At 38.6% G+C, this 15,712-nt stretch overlaps 1 protein-coding gene across 1 annotated transcript in view; it reads right to left on the reverse strand.

The window, feature by feature from the left end:
* The window catches only part of LOC117317340 (low-density lipoprotein receptor-related protein 2-like), a 132,073-nt gene that overhangs the window by 68,246 nt on the left and 48,115 nt on the right, over positions 1–15,712 (reverse strand). Inside the window, 14 exon segments of the mRNA XM_033872140.1 lie at positions 272–403; positions 1,009–1,134; positions 1,391–1,516; positions 2,366–2,602; positions 3,073–3,192; positions 3,861–3,974; positions 5,815–6,099; positions 7,115–7,255; positions 8,315–8,403; positions 9,285–9,461; positions 10,639–10,834; positions 11,656–11,880; positions 13,543–13,674; positions 14,312–14,529. Coding sequence (XP_033728031.1) covers positions 272–403; positions 1,009–1,134; positions 1,391–1,516; positions 2,366–2,602; positions 3,073–3,192; positions 3,861–3,974; positions 5,815–6,099; positions 7,115–7,255; positions 8,315–8,403; positions 9,285–9,461; positions 10,639–10,834; positions 11,656–11,880; positions 13,543–13,674; positions 14,312–14,529 — 2,318 coding nt within the window.

Genomic DNA, 15,712 nt, shown 5'->3' on the forward strand with positions numbered 1-15,712 from the left:
CGGTGTAACTTTAAGACAGAACTTGGTTCTGAGAAGTCAAGTTGGTGTAACTTTGAGACAGAAGTTGGTTCTCAGAAGTCAAGTTGGTGTAACTTTAAGATAGAAGTTGGTTCTCAGAAGTCACTGTGTAACTTTAAGACAGAACTTGGTTCTGAGAAGTCAAGTTGGTGTAACTTTAAGATAGAAGTCGGTTCTCAGAAGTCAAGTTGGTGTAACTTTAAGACAGAAGTTGGTTCTCAGAAGTCATGGTGTAACTTTAAGATAAACTCACTACAGATGGCACTCTCATCATGACCACCAGGACAGTCATCGTTACCGTCACACACAAGGGAAGTGTTGACACAAACACGGAACTCTCCTGGACACTGCCACTGGTGTGAAGGACAGCGAAATGGTGGGGGTGCTACAATAGAGAGGTTAGCATCACATCACAGGTCATAATGGGGAAAAGTCAGCTTTATCAGGGAAAAAAAGTCAATATATCTCTATAGGGACCACAGAACCAAATCAAAAATAGATTGTGGGTTTTCCCCGTTTGGGCAGAAGATTTAATAGGAAGGTGAATGCATCGGGGCCTACTGATTGGATATTTAGGTGAGAGAAGTTTCCAAAGTTTTATGTGTGGGCTGGGCAATACATGTAGATGTAAAATATATTAGAAATTTATTTTTTTTTTCTAGCCTGTTTTTGTTAACGGGAGTTAATTAAGTGTGTATTTTGTTGTAAATTTAGGTGAATTTTTGGTGCTAAATTCAATACAAGATGGTGGCCCCCATATAAAAAAAGTTCAAATTGGTAGAATTTTTAATCATTTTATTTACAGGTTTCCAAGATGACATTCTTCAAAATCATGGCTACTGGACCAGTGTTGAAAACTCCATTTAAGCAGGACAGTGGTAAACGTTAACATTATCGTCTATGGGAAATCATTTGGTTGGGTGGTTCCTATAGATATTGGTTGCCTGGGTTATAGATTACCAGTCTGTTGTCACGGTAACAGATACATACGACAGTTGAGATTCTGGTCTTCATCACTGTTATCACCGCAGTCGTCGTCTCCATCACACATCCAGGACTTGGCAATACAGCGTCCATTTTTACACCGGAAACGATCAAACGAACAGGTAGGGGTAGCTGTAGATAAAAATTTGTATCATGGAGAAGTGGTATACATTTTGGTGTTAATTTCACAGAAATATTGAAAAACTTACATCATGCAGAAGTGGTATATATTTTGGTATTAATTTCACAGAAATATTGAAAAAATTGTCTCATGGAGAAGTGGCATACTATGATGATTTTGTTATTAATTTCACAGAAATAGTGGTTCACTTCAAAAACTCAAAGTGTCGCATAACCGGAAAAAAAAAAGTGAAAACTCTTCACTTACGGCAGTCATCTGGTTCATCTGAGCCGTCCGGACAGTCTGGCTGGCCATCACATTTCCATGTAAGCGGGATACAGCCTCCCTGTGTACAGTTAAACTCCTCCTTCAGACAGCCGTCCTCTCGAGAGGCTATAAACACATCCCAAACTCAGTAATTAACATTGACACACCTCCCTCAGACAGCCGTCCTCTCGAGACACTAAACACATCACAAAATCAGTAATTAACATTGACACACCTCCCTCAGACAGCCGTCCTCTCGAGACACTAAACACATCACAAACTCAGTAATTAACATTGACACACCTCCCTCAGACAGCCGTCCTCTCGAGAGGCTATAAACACATCACAAACTCAGTAATTAACATTGACACACCTCCCTCAGACAGCCGTCCTCTCGAGACGCTAAACACATCACAAACTCAGTAATTAACATTGACACACCTCCCTCAGACAGCCATCCTCTCGAGACACTAAACACATCACAAACTCAGTAATTAACATTGACACACCTCCCTCAGACAGCCGTCCTCTCGAGACACTAAACACATCACAAACTCAGTAATTAACATTGACACACCTCCCTCAGACACTTAAATATTGTTAATTCTTTATTTCCCAAACCTCTTCAACAATACAGCCCCCGGTGTCCTATAAAATTCTGATCCCCATGAAATATCGACCCGGGTCAGTATTTTATGGGGTGTCAATATTTTATATGACACCGGTATTCGCTAATACATGATTTCGCAAACTCTGATGTAGAAATGAATTTTAATTTGCGAATGATTAGCTTCTAGGGTCATGAACTCTGATTCCTATATTGGTAACCAATGATTTGGTTGCCATCCCTAGGTATTACTTTTGTACAAATAATACCGAAGGATTTGAATTCGCGATTGACTCTCCTCGTGTATTAACGCGAAAATAAACCCCACGCGAAATATAAGTAGTTTACAGTAGTCAATTTGTACTTACGACAGTCAACCTCATCACTGCTGTCACGACAATCAGGTGCCCCGTCACAATGATAACGCTCCGGGATACATTGCCTCCCTGTCTTACACGTCCATTTCCCCTCGGTACAGTTCAGGGGCGGACAATCCTGCTCATCGGACTCGTCAAAACAGTCTCTGGATCCATCACAAAGTTTACTATCCGGGATACACCGCTTGTCTCCACATTGGTAGTAATCCACAGCACAGGTGTGGGATTCTAAAGGGTCGAGAATATGTACAATATTAACATTAAGATAGAATATGTTCATCAGGATATAAATGAGAATGGATTTTAGTAAATCATAACCAGTTCTGGATATTATGTGTGATGTTTCCGTGACAACATTCTGTTACCTTCATCATCAGAGAAATGACCAGCGAAGAGCACGAACTCTTAGTAAAGGAGAGGACATCGAATGCCATTGCTATGTCACACTTGAACTATTGATAGTGACTTACCACAAAAACTGCCCTCGTCAGATCCATCCCCACAGTCGTTGTCTGTTTCACACTTGAACTTCTAATAGTGACTTACCACAAAAGCTGCCCTCGTCAGATCCATCCCCACAGTCGTTGTCTGTTTCACACTTGAACTTCTAATAGTGACTTACCACAAAAGCTTCCCTCGTCAGATCCATCCCCACAGTCGTTGTCTGTATAACACTTGAACTTCTAATAGTGACTTACCACAAAAGCTGCCCTCGTCAGATCCATCGCCGCAGTCGTTGTCTGTGTCACACTTGAAGCGGTAATGGATACACAGAGTGTTGTTACACTGGAACTGGTTCTGTCGACACTTCTTAACCGCTGTCATGGTAACCATAAAAATCAACATATTTTAAAAGTAACTTACATCATTCTTTTAAATTTCGATTGAAGACAAATTCAGGTAATCATTATTACTATAAAAGGTCAAAAACAGTTCTTTATTCTCTCACAGAACTGAAAGTACCAAATTCCAGAAATGTGAAGTCGGTAAAAAACCAAACAAAATTATTTAACAAGTACAGTCTACCCTTGTTATACCGCCACATTTTGTCCATGCCGGTATTTTAGGCAGTATAACAAGAGTGGCGACAGTATCAAAATTTGATGAAATGCAGCGAAAAAGTAATTTTCTGTCTCTTTAATTTATCATAGGAATACATGTTCTAGTATTCTGGGCCTAAGTATTTGTAAAGCATACAAAGACAGCACTCTCCATATCAGTATCATGAGTACTTCTCTGTCAAACTTATCGAGGGAAATTTACAGTGAGGAAATCCGTTCTGGGGGGTTAAGTTGGAGATATATAGCCAAGGGCGGCTTTATTATCGGGTGGCATCAGATCAAAAGAGCACTATACTCTAAAAGTTTTTTAGGTGAGAAACCGTCCACCATTTAATTTATCCTTTAAGTACATTATACAATACCAGTGGGATATATGAGATTCAAAGTGTTCCTACATGGGTAGATTATCTATATCTCATACTCACGACAGTTTTTCTCGTCCGACATGTCGCCACAGTCGTCGTCGCCATCACAATGCCAGAGTTTCCCGATACACTTGCCATTCTTACAGTGGAACTGATGAGGGGGACAGGTGGTTCCTGGTAATAATATCAATACCTCGTGGTCATTCTTAGTTACGCAATCAAATTCTGCATCAATAACCGTAAAAGCAGATAAATTAGATAGAATTTGCTCTGATTTACACTCAACCAAGCACGACTAGTAATGAATCACAAAACCTTGTCATAGCAAGACACACTGGTTATATTTACAAAGGAAGACACATTGGTTATATTTACAAAGGAAGACACATTGGTTATATTAACAAAGGAAGACACATTAGTTATATTTACAAAGTAAGACATATTGGTTATGTAATCCTGGTAAATACTAGCCGCAATATACCGCTCCGCTAGAGAGATCTTCTCTTTAGCTCGATCGGTTGAGCAAAAGACTAGTAAGCCAGAGGTCCCGGGTTCGATCCCTAGCGGAGGCAGTGATTTAAATACACATTGGTTAGATTTACAAAAGAAGACACATGGATTAAACTACAGTGGAACCTCATTAACTCGAAGTCGATGGGACCACGAAAAAACTTTGAGTTATCCGAGTGTTCGAATTAAGCGAATTATCATTTTTGGTGAAAAGTTTGGTCAATATTTGTCAACATTATATAATCATTATAACTTCGCTCTGTCGCTCATCAGTTTAGTGTGAAGACTGGTCAATACATGTAAATATATATGTAATGTTTCGTTATGTCACTTGTAATTTGGTGTAGTTTTGCCGATATACAGTCACGATAAAGTTTCTTTCACTTAGTCACTTCAAGAACGATCTGATGTCCAAGTCATGTTTGCAAAAGGTAAACGATAAAACGGAATTCGACAAAATAACAAGTTATTCTTGTCAAATAAAATACCCGGTAACCGTTTGAGTTTAACACAGATTGCATGCAAAACGTAACAGAACCATTACCTTTTATTGGACACATAAAATATTGTTTGATCAGGATACTTACTTTTTATTGATAACCACGCCATTTCCATGTGTATTAGCACCGGAAGTTAGGCTGCGCATGTGCGTAGAAAATGTTACTGTAACTGAGCTGGCGTTTCATCTGATTTCATAGACAGTACTGACCGTTACAGTTGTACTCTGAACACCTTGGCAGTAATTACGCTATAGTTTCAGCAGTTTAAAGATTTAATAGGCGCCGGTGACTGTTTCATTTCTACACCTGTAAAAACATCAGCCGGGTAGATCTACTGGTGTGTCAGAGATTAGTTCCGCTTGAGCGAACGGGTAGATGAGTTGTTGACTATCGTGTGTACTAATATCGGCGACTTACCTGATGTAAGTATATAAATATATAAAAGCAGTAATTTTTATCACCAAGACATGTTGTTATAAGATTCAACCGACAATTTCTTTCATGAATTTATGAAACACTTATAATAGCATGTAGGTTAGTAGTGCCGATATTTTCAGTATTACAAACGGAATTTAGCTCTTAAAAAATGTCGGCGTTTACCACCGATCGACGCAAATTATACTTCGAGTTATTCGATCATTTCAAATAGGATTTTTATTGTTGGGACCAAATTTTCACTTCGTATTATCCGAGTTCTTCGAGTTTTCCGAGTTGGAGTTTTCCGAGTTGGAGTTTTCCGAGTTTTCTTTACTAAGATAAAGAGAAAATTTGGCCGGGACCGACGAGGTACTTCGAGTTAAGCGGGGTATTCGAGTTATCCGAGTTCGAGTTAACGAAGTTCCACTGTATAACTTTACCACTGCTCTGACATCCATATGTATATAAATATTCTAGCTTCAAACTGCCAGGTACCACAAGGTTGTACAGACCTGTATCGCTCATTGGTTGTTTTAAAGTGGTGTTTAATGTCAAAAAAAGGTTACTGACTCTGATGTGATACCTACTCTTGTCACAGTCCATCTCGTCAGAGTGGTCCAGACAGTCGTTGTCTTGGTCACATCTGAAGGCTTGCGGAATACAACGCCCGTTAGCACAGCGGAAATTTCCAGGCAAACATTCAGTTGTCCTGTTTTCACTTGGATCACTCACACAATCCCGCTGGCTCTCAGCTATCTTTTTCCCAAATGGACACCCGCAGACCCGACCGAGGGCTCCGGAGTCTCTGGAGTATGGTACAGGGAAACAGAAATGGGAACAGTCCCCATTACGATTTTGACACGGATGACTTTCTGTAACAGAATTGAAGTATTTTACAAGTGTATTCAGCTCTAACTTGGATCTGAATTTTCCAATTAAAGCTAACCCAGATTTATACATTCACAAATAGAAAAAGGTTTCCCATGCTACCTGGCAGGAATCAGCACTGAGACAAAGAACAGTCCAATTTTTACTACATGAGAATAATAGAATCTAACATGGGTCTATTCAGTGAACAGGGATATCTCAACCTGAGAGTGTAAGAGTTTGGCCAGTCAGTACAAGGCTTGTGGAGTGCTGCTACACGAAGGTTGAGATATCTCGTTCGCGGAACATCCCCATGTTAGATTGTTTTTCTCACATACTTTTAGGTATAAGTTTTTAAAAAAGTTTTCCATTGTACCATCTGCAATGCTCCTTGGAGTGTGTATCAAAATTGATGATGTCATCATTTACAACGTAAAATGATGATGTTATGTTGTTATGAGCATCATATAGGTGCGTCCCCCCCCCCCCACCCCCACCCCTACCCCTACCCCTACCCTCCACCCCTATCCCCACCCATCAGATTGATTTATCTTTTTCCAAGCAACCGCTGGATAACCATGAGGAGTGTGTGAGAAGAAAGGAATTAATTCTGATAATTCCAATATTCATAACACACTTTATGCAAGACCGAACTTATACGTATCACTCTCCTAAGAGATTTTTACAACCAGTCTGCGAAATGAATTCAAAACTGTATGAAATTTTTGAAGGATGTGACCATGTTGAATAAGACGCCTTCCTTATTGATTGACTATACGTAGCTGTTTCAATAACAACAAGAGTTGTCCCTGATTTGAATCTTATCTACCGATTCACATGTAGACCAATTATTAATGTGTTTAAAAAAGTCCTAGAGGGGAACTGTTTTCACATTATGATCAAGAGTCGAAATCCCTTGGGGGCTGATCATGGTATCATGGCAGTGTTTAAATGACAGACTGGATAAGGTATTGCATCATTAACTCAGGGTCCGATGGTTCTTATGGGTTTATTATTTACCTGGTTTGCGTTGTATACGTTTATCGTAGATGGTGATATCACGGAGAAACTCAATACCACTCCGCAGAGTTGTCTGATGTCGTCCCTCATAGTCTGTCCGTATCAGTGATTCAAGCTTCCAGTCGGAAAAGTAAACATGATCTGGAGCAAATAAACACTTGCTTTAATTGACATAAAACCTAAAGACAATGACAGCTATGCAATTTGTTTTACAAGTGATCTAATAATATTGATACTAATGTAACATATAAGGAGAACATGACCTTTGACATGGCTGACCTTTGACATACATTTTTGTTGTAAATATATGTAATGCGACTATAACCTTTGGGATGTTGTGTGTGTGACCTTGAAATGTAACGTAAGGATGACATTTGACATGATGTGTATGACGTTTGACATGATGTGTATGACCTTTGACATGATGTGTATGACCTTTGACATGATGTGTATGACGTTTGACATGATGTGTGTATATGACCTTTGACATGATGTGTGTATATGACCTTTGACATGATGCATATGTATAACGTTTGACAAGATGAGTGTATATCACCTTTGACATGATGTGTGTATATGACCTTTGACATGATGCATATGTATAACGTTTGACAAGATGAGTGTATGACCTTTGACATGATGTGTGTATATGACCTTTGACATGATGCATATGTATAACGTTTGACAAGATGAGTGTATATGACCTTTGACATGATGTGTGTATATGACCTTTGACATGATGATGACCTTTGACATGTGTGTATACTGCCCAAGCCAACTAGTTCGCTGGTATGAATTTTCATGGGTATACTTCTTTTTACACTATTTTCAATGGCTATGAATATAGCACAGCAATTACCATAACTATATGTGTCGCCTGTGCCACAATATCATAAGCATAAGTCCAGAAATTTGAGGTTTTCACATGCACCCTAAAAATGCAGAAATCTATTTTTAGTGTAGAAGGCTCTACTACCAATGTGACCTTTATGATGGAGGTTTTGTTGATCTCGCTTTGTCAGAAACAGAGTTAAACGCAAAACCATTACAATGTTGATGTTGATGCCGCCACTGTTGGAAATGCAGCGCCACCTTTCTGACATCCATTGTAGACGACACAAACCCCCCCCCCTTCCTCCATCCGTCAAGAGAAAATGGCAAACTACAGGTAGTGAACACACTGTCAAATGGTTGTCCTACCTTTGTATGCTACAATACCAAATGGATGGGCGATGTTCACTCCAACCAACGTCTTCACATCACCACCGTCCAGGTCCGAATGTTGGATCCTAAAAAACAGAAGGAATACAATCCAGAAAAATATATTCTTGCACAATCTTCGGGAAAAGAGCCAACGCCATTCTTCTATTTAGGTTCTGTGGGTTCCTTAATCCGGCTTGGATACCTCTGAGTATGCAGGGCGATTGAGAATGTGGGTAAATATAAATCGTTAGAATTCAATCGCAACAAGCAACAGGATTTGATGGTTCTTGTCTATTTATTAGGTCTACCAGTTTCGCCCATACAACGGGCTTCTTCAGGACAAAGTTGTATGGTATTTCTACCTCTAAAGTACTAAAATTGTGGGCCCATATACATTGTTATCTATGACATCATTAACAAATGTAGAAATTGTGACAGCATTAACAATAGTCAGTATTGTGACGTCATCTTAATGGATAGTATTATGACGTCATAATTGAATTAAAGATAGATAACTCTATTCTAACAAGAGAGATATAGCTATAAAAGGTGATAAGTGATTGATGTTGACTTGCAAGTCATAAATAATAGCTAGTTAGGTAATTAACAAAAGCTCTATATATATTATTAAAAATGAATGCTATAAAATATCAATGTTTTCTCAGTCCAAGGCCTGTCAAAGTAAGCATCTACCCAGAAATTACCTGTCAAAGTCAGAACTTACCTGTCAAAGTCAGAACTTACCTGTCAAAGTAAGCGTCTACCCAGAACTTACCTGTCAAAGTCAGAACTTACCTGTCAAAGTAAGCGTCTACCCAGAACTTACCTGTCAAAGTCAGAACTTACCTGTCAAAGTCAGAACTTACCTGTCAAAGTCAGAACTTACCTGTCAAAGTCAGAACAATACCTGTCAAAGTCAGAACTTACCTGTCAAAGTCAGAACTTACCTGTCAAAGTCAGAACTTACCTGTCAAAGTAAGCGTCTACCCAGAACAACCTATCTGTGTCAAAGTCAATACTGAGACCATTAGGCCAACCAAGCTCAAACTGCCGAATCTTGGTCATATTTTTTCCGTCACCATATGTACGCGCCAGGTACGGGCTCTGCATGGAACTCTTCATCCAGTCTGAAAAAAACAGCCACCTAGCAACAGGAAAAAAAAACAAGTATATAATTTTCATTACTTAGTCTAAGATTTGTTGTCTTCATAATATCCATGATACATATATAGTCATTAATTCCTGTCAAATGTTATAGACTATATAAGGAATACTGTCTTACATACCAATTTTAATTCCCTTAGAAATCGCTTCAGAAACAAAACATTTTCAATAATTGGGTTTATGAAAATAAACAACTATAAAATGTCAGCCTGACCCAATTAAAATTTTACACAGTACACTTTACTTGGTCGTATGGCTGTTTTTCTTCATGGGAGTTCTCCCCGACATGCATGCAGGCTTATATCATATCAACATAATTAGGTTATTTAACTCTTTACGCACTCATTCAAATTTCATGGTCGCTACCGGAAGTGAATACTGGGTAGGTCCCTTGTGTATTGGAGCATATGGCTATCACATCAGACGTCGATAAAACGATCTTTTATAATATTAAATGAAAATTATTGTATGGAACGAGTATAGAGTACGGAGACCCTTTACCCAATTTTTCCTCTGAAATACGGCGAAATCAACAGGCAGAATCGCGGGAAATGACATGTTGATCGGCACATGCGTCACACGTGTGCAAGTAATCATGCAGCCAAAACATTGTTTTTTCGTTGTATTAAAATATTTTACATATTTCATACCTATTTTGATGATAAAGGTTACTCAATTATATATATTCTATCGTTTTTAATAACTTTATTGTGTTTAACAGCTCTATAATCTCGTAGAATATGAAAGTAAATTTGAGGCCATCATTTTGTAGCTATGTAAACAACCGCGGCATGAACCGGCAAAATTCTTTGAAATAGACAAACATAACGAATGAATATTCTTCTGGTACGTAAAATAATTCATCAATACAATATTAACATTACTTATTATTTCTTAAAATCATAATTTCCGTGTCAATTCCTTCGTATGACTATGCTGAACCAGCGAGTAATATTAACATCTTTCCCGATGTTTTCCGACGATTTGAGTCGTCACAAAGGATGGAAGGCATGTTAATTACGACGTGTGTAGTCGTCATGAAGGATACAAGAGCACGTTTTTGTGACATGTGTAGTCGTCGTGAGTACGGAAAGAGTTAAGGGCAGACTCGGATATAGACAGTATAAAGATGGAGTTAATAGCTAGATGATATTTACCCTTTTAGTGGATGGACCACAACAGAACGAGGCTTGCCCATGCCGGACAGCAAAACTCGTGTTTCCTCCGGATGATGGAGTCGAAGTACCGACACTGTGCTACGATAGAAGTCTGTGTAGTAGAGGTTACGAGATATCCAATCAACACTCAGTCCCTCCACAGACCGCACATCTTTTACTGTAAGGGGCATCGGCTCTAAACAAGACATGGACATCAGTTTATTTATTACGATCATACACGACTTTGGATAGGGCAATTTTCTTTGACTAACAAATAATTGAATTGAAATTGGCTGATTATTGCAAAATCAATCTGAAATATTAATTAAAATATAAAGATGTTTCTAAAACATGAGTGTTGTATATATAGAACAGTAAACTCATTGTTATAAAGAAATGTTAACTAAATGTTCTTTCAATAAAAATGATTGATCAATATTCGTCCAGTTAAAATAATCATTCTCTGCCAAGGGAGTGTGACAAAGAAATTCCACCCTCCCGGAATGTCCAACCCATGGCTAGCCTCAGGTTAGACATTCATGAATTCCTCCGAAGGTGGAGATTTCTTGGTCACACCCTCGGGTTTGACATTCATGAATTCCTCTGAAGGTGGAGATTTCTTGGTCACACCCTCGGGTTTGACATTCATGAATTCCTCCGAAGGTGGAGATTTCTTGGTCACACTCTCAAGACAGGGAAAGATTACATTAGTCTAAAATATATACATGTATAAAGATGTGCATTTCCTCATAATTTCTACCCATTCTGATGTTACAATACAATCCTGCACTGCATACATACAGATGGCCTTGACACCATGTCACAAACATGAGTATGTTTGACCTACTTTGTACTGATGACCTTGACACCATATTACAAACACGAGTATAAATGTTTGACCTACTTTGTACAGATGACCTTGACACCATGTCACAAACACGAGTATAATGTTTGACCTACTTTGTACAAATGACCTTGACACCATGTTACAAACACGAGTATAAATGTTTGACCTACTTTCTGTACTATTGACTTTTGCGTGCATTATAGCGTAGTTCCTGATGTCGCTGAAGTAGATCTTCTCGTCTTCAGCATCGTAGTCAAGTGCTACATAGTTTACTCCTTGCCGACCCGAGTTCTTCGCGAAGACCTGTGGGATAGCATCGACTTTGTAGCTGGTGTCTCTAACAGGGATTCCACGAAGGGAATATTTCGCCGCAAACATTAAAATGGAGCTTGTCTCTAGAAAATAATGAATAGCATTGAATCAGGATTTCAATAAAATTAATTACTTACACATACAAATTTACATGTAAACAGAAAAATTAATTACTTACACATACAAATTTACATGTTAACAGAAAAATTGATTACTTACACATACAAATTTACATGTTAACAGAAAAATTAATTACTTACACATACAAATTTACATGTTAACAGAAAAATTGATTACTTACACATACAAATTTACATGTTAACAGAAAACTTAATTACTTACACATACAAATTTACATGTTAACAGAAAAATTACTTACTTACACATACAAATTTACATGTTAACAGAAAAATTACTTACTTACACATACAAATTTACATGTTAACAGAAAAATTAATTACTTACACATACAAATTTACATGTTAACAGAAAATTCACAAACTTAGGGCAAATTTGTTGCAAATAAACTGGTTTAGGTTTGGGTTTATGGTTTAAACCTGGTTTTCAAAACGGTTTGTAAACTAAAACTAGTTTGCTCTTGAGAAACAAATGCGAAATTCTAGTTTTCAATATGGTGTCTTTGGGAGAAAAAGCTTCAGAGCAGTATTTGAAACGTTAATACCTCCTGAACGCACAAAAATCCCCCGAATCCCAAATTATGTTGAAGACATACTTCCACAATTCAATGCAATGACAGGGAAACGCATGCAGTTCTAGCAGACTTTCTTTCAAACACAAGGGAAAACTGTCATACCAATAGGAAAACAATTATTATATTTATAATTTATATTTTATTTGTCCAGTCAAATGACACTACAAGCCATAGCTGGCAAGTTTGGAGCACGTAGCGCACTTCAAGAGCACATTCTGCATGTGTGTTGACAACATTCGCCATCTTGTTTTCAGAAACGAAACCTTCCAAACCACAACCGGTGGTGGTTTGAATGGTTTAATAAACTAGTTTAGGTTTATCAGAAACAAATGAATGAACCGGTTTCAGTTTAAATGTGGTTTGAAACTGGTTTACTCAACAAATGGAAAGTTTACAGAACCGGTTCGAAACTAAAACTGGTTTTAGGAGAACAAATTCGCCCTAAGAAGCTAGAATTAATACAAGGCAACAGTAATCATAGGAATAGGCAAGACAAAACAAACATGAAGTGACCTGAAAGAAAGAGGTTGATGGGACCTGTGTAACTCATCTGGCTTGTGAACTACTCAACACCTGTTACACTTCAACCCAAGTGTGGCTTTCAATTATTGATCTTACTACAAAATGATTTACCTGCAGATTTGACAAACCTGTACAGATGATTTACCTGTAGATTTGACACACCTGTACAGATGACTTACCTGTAGATTTGACACACCTGTGCAGATGACTTACCTGAAGATTTGACACACCTGTACAGATGATTTACCTGAAGATTTGACACACCTGTACAGATGATTTACCTGAAGATTTGACACACCTGTACAGATGACTTACCTGAAGATTTCACACACCTGTACAGATGAATACCCTGTAGATTTGACACACCTGTACAGGTGATTTACGTGGTCATTTGACACACCTATAAAGATAAATTACCTTGTCATATGACACATCTATTTGACACACCTGTACAGATGGCTTACCTGGTCATTACACCTGCCAAAAACATTTACCTGTACAAATGACTTACCTGTACAATTGATCTGATTTTTAGCTAGGTGAAATCCAACATCACACAAACACCTGTATCCAAGTCCATTGTTGTCGTTGACGTGACTTAACACACAGAAATGCTGACACTTGGCGACATGACACGGACTGGCTGAAACAGTTCAGGAAAGATAACTCTAAACAAGAGTAAATAAACATTCATCGCCTCCTCTCAGACGGATAGGATTTAGATTCAGGTTAAAATCAAATCTACGTAGAAAAGTCTGGTTAAATTTATATTGTTTCACCAATAAGCAAATCATTCTATTAAGAGCTTAATAATTTCTTAAGTAATTTCATGTAGACCTTGGTGGGGAGACAATATATTGACAGAAATGTTTCAACGAAACTAAGAAACTTGAAAATGTCTATAAGACATAAATGCCCTCGCTGCCACTAATGACACCCCAAAACACAATTTAGTGAGGATCACAGACAGGATGGGACGACGTGACAGGATGGGACGACGTGACAGGATGGGACGACGTGACAGGATCAGTCATGGGCAATACTATATGCCATAAAAATGTTTGAAAAAATATGCTGACATACTTATTATACTTGTCAAACTGAAGCTTACCCCCGCTTATTGATAATGACATCTGGGTCAAACTGAAGCTTACCCTGCTTATTGACAATGGCATCTGGGTCAAACTGAAGCTTACCCCGCTTATTGATAATGGCATCTGGGTCAAACAGAAGCTTACCCCGCTTATTGATAATGACATATGGGTCAAACTGAAGCTTACCCCGCTTATTGATAATGACATCTGGGTATCTTTGTAGTACTTTCACTGTTTTCATCTTAAGAAGTTTGTTGACATAGATCTGCTTTGGAGTATCCGTTCCAAACTTGCTGACACCAAGAACGCCGGTTCTTGTGGCATCGGCCCAGAACAACTGGTCCTCCAACAGTGTGACTGTCAGAGGTGCAGGAATATGTAGGCCGCCAGACAGGATGTTGAATCTACAAAGTTAATAGTACTATAATGTACAGAAAAAATTGTTTCACTTCAGACTACAATTGAATTACTTGACATATCTGACACCAATTTGACATATTTTGACCTTTTAGTGTATCTTTTAAGAAGAATTGTCTCTGACAACTGGGAACACCCAGACCCTGTCTTCCTGGGGGCAGGGACAGAAGAACTGTTTATGTCAGAAGGAAATACAACTGGCAACCCTTAAACCCTGCCTCCCCAGGAAAATACCTTGGTTTCATAGCAGGAACTACCAAATGATTTTTCTTACCTAAGTAAGTACATGTAGTATTGGTTTCCAGGGGAAATGTTTCAAGGAAGGAATTACCTTGGCATCTAGGAAGGAACTGCCTTGGTTTCTAGGACACAGCTGCCTTGGTTTTTAGGACAGAACTGCCTTGGTTTCTAGGAAGGAACTGCTTTGATTTCTAGGAAGGAACTACTTTAGTTTCTAGGAAGGAACTACTTTGGTTTCTAGGAAGGAACTACCTTGGTTTCTAGGAAGGGACTGCCTTGGGTTCTAGAAGGGAACTACCTTGGTTTCTATAAAGGAAATATCTTGGTTTCTAGAAGGGAACTACCTTGGTTTCTAGGAAGGAACTACATTGGTTTCTTGGAGAAAACTACCTTGGTTTCTAAAAAGGAACTACCTTGGTTTCTAGGAAGGAACTGTCTTGGTTTCTATGAGGGAACTACCTTGATTTCTAGGAAGGAACTACCTTGGTTTCTAGAAAGGAACTACCTTGGTTTCTTGGAGAAAACAACCTTGGTTTCTAGGAAGGAACTGCCTTGGTTTCTAGAAAGGAACTACCTTGGTTTCTAGGAAGGAACTGTCTTGGTTTCTATGAGGGAACTACCTTGATTTCTAGGAAGGAACTACCTTGGTGTCTAGGAGGGAACTACCTTGGTGTCTAGGAAGGAACTACCTTGGTGTCTAGGAGGGAACTACCTTGGTGTCTAGGAGGGAACTACCTTGGTGTCTAGGAAGGAACTACCTTGGTTTCTTGGAGAAAACAACCTTGGTTTCTAGGAAGGAACTGCCTTGGTTTCTAGAAAGGAACTACCTTGGTTTCTAGGAAGGAACTGTCTTGGTTTCTATGAGGGAACTACCTTGATTTCTAGGAAGGAACTACCTTGGTGTCTAGGAGGGAACTACCTTGGTGTCTA

Source organism: Pecten maximus, chromosome 19, assembly GCF_902652985.1.
Source record: "Pecten maximus chromosome 19, xPecMax1.1, whole genome shotgun sequence".
NCBI lineage: Eukaryota > Metazoa > Mollusca > Bivalvia > Pectinida > Pectinidae > Pecten > Pecten maximus.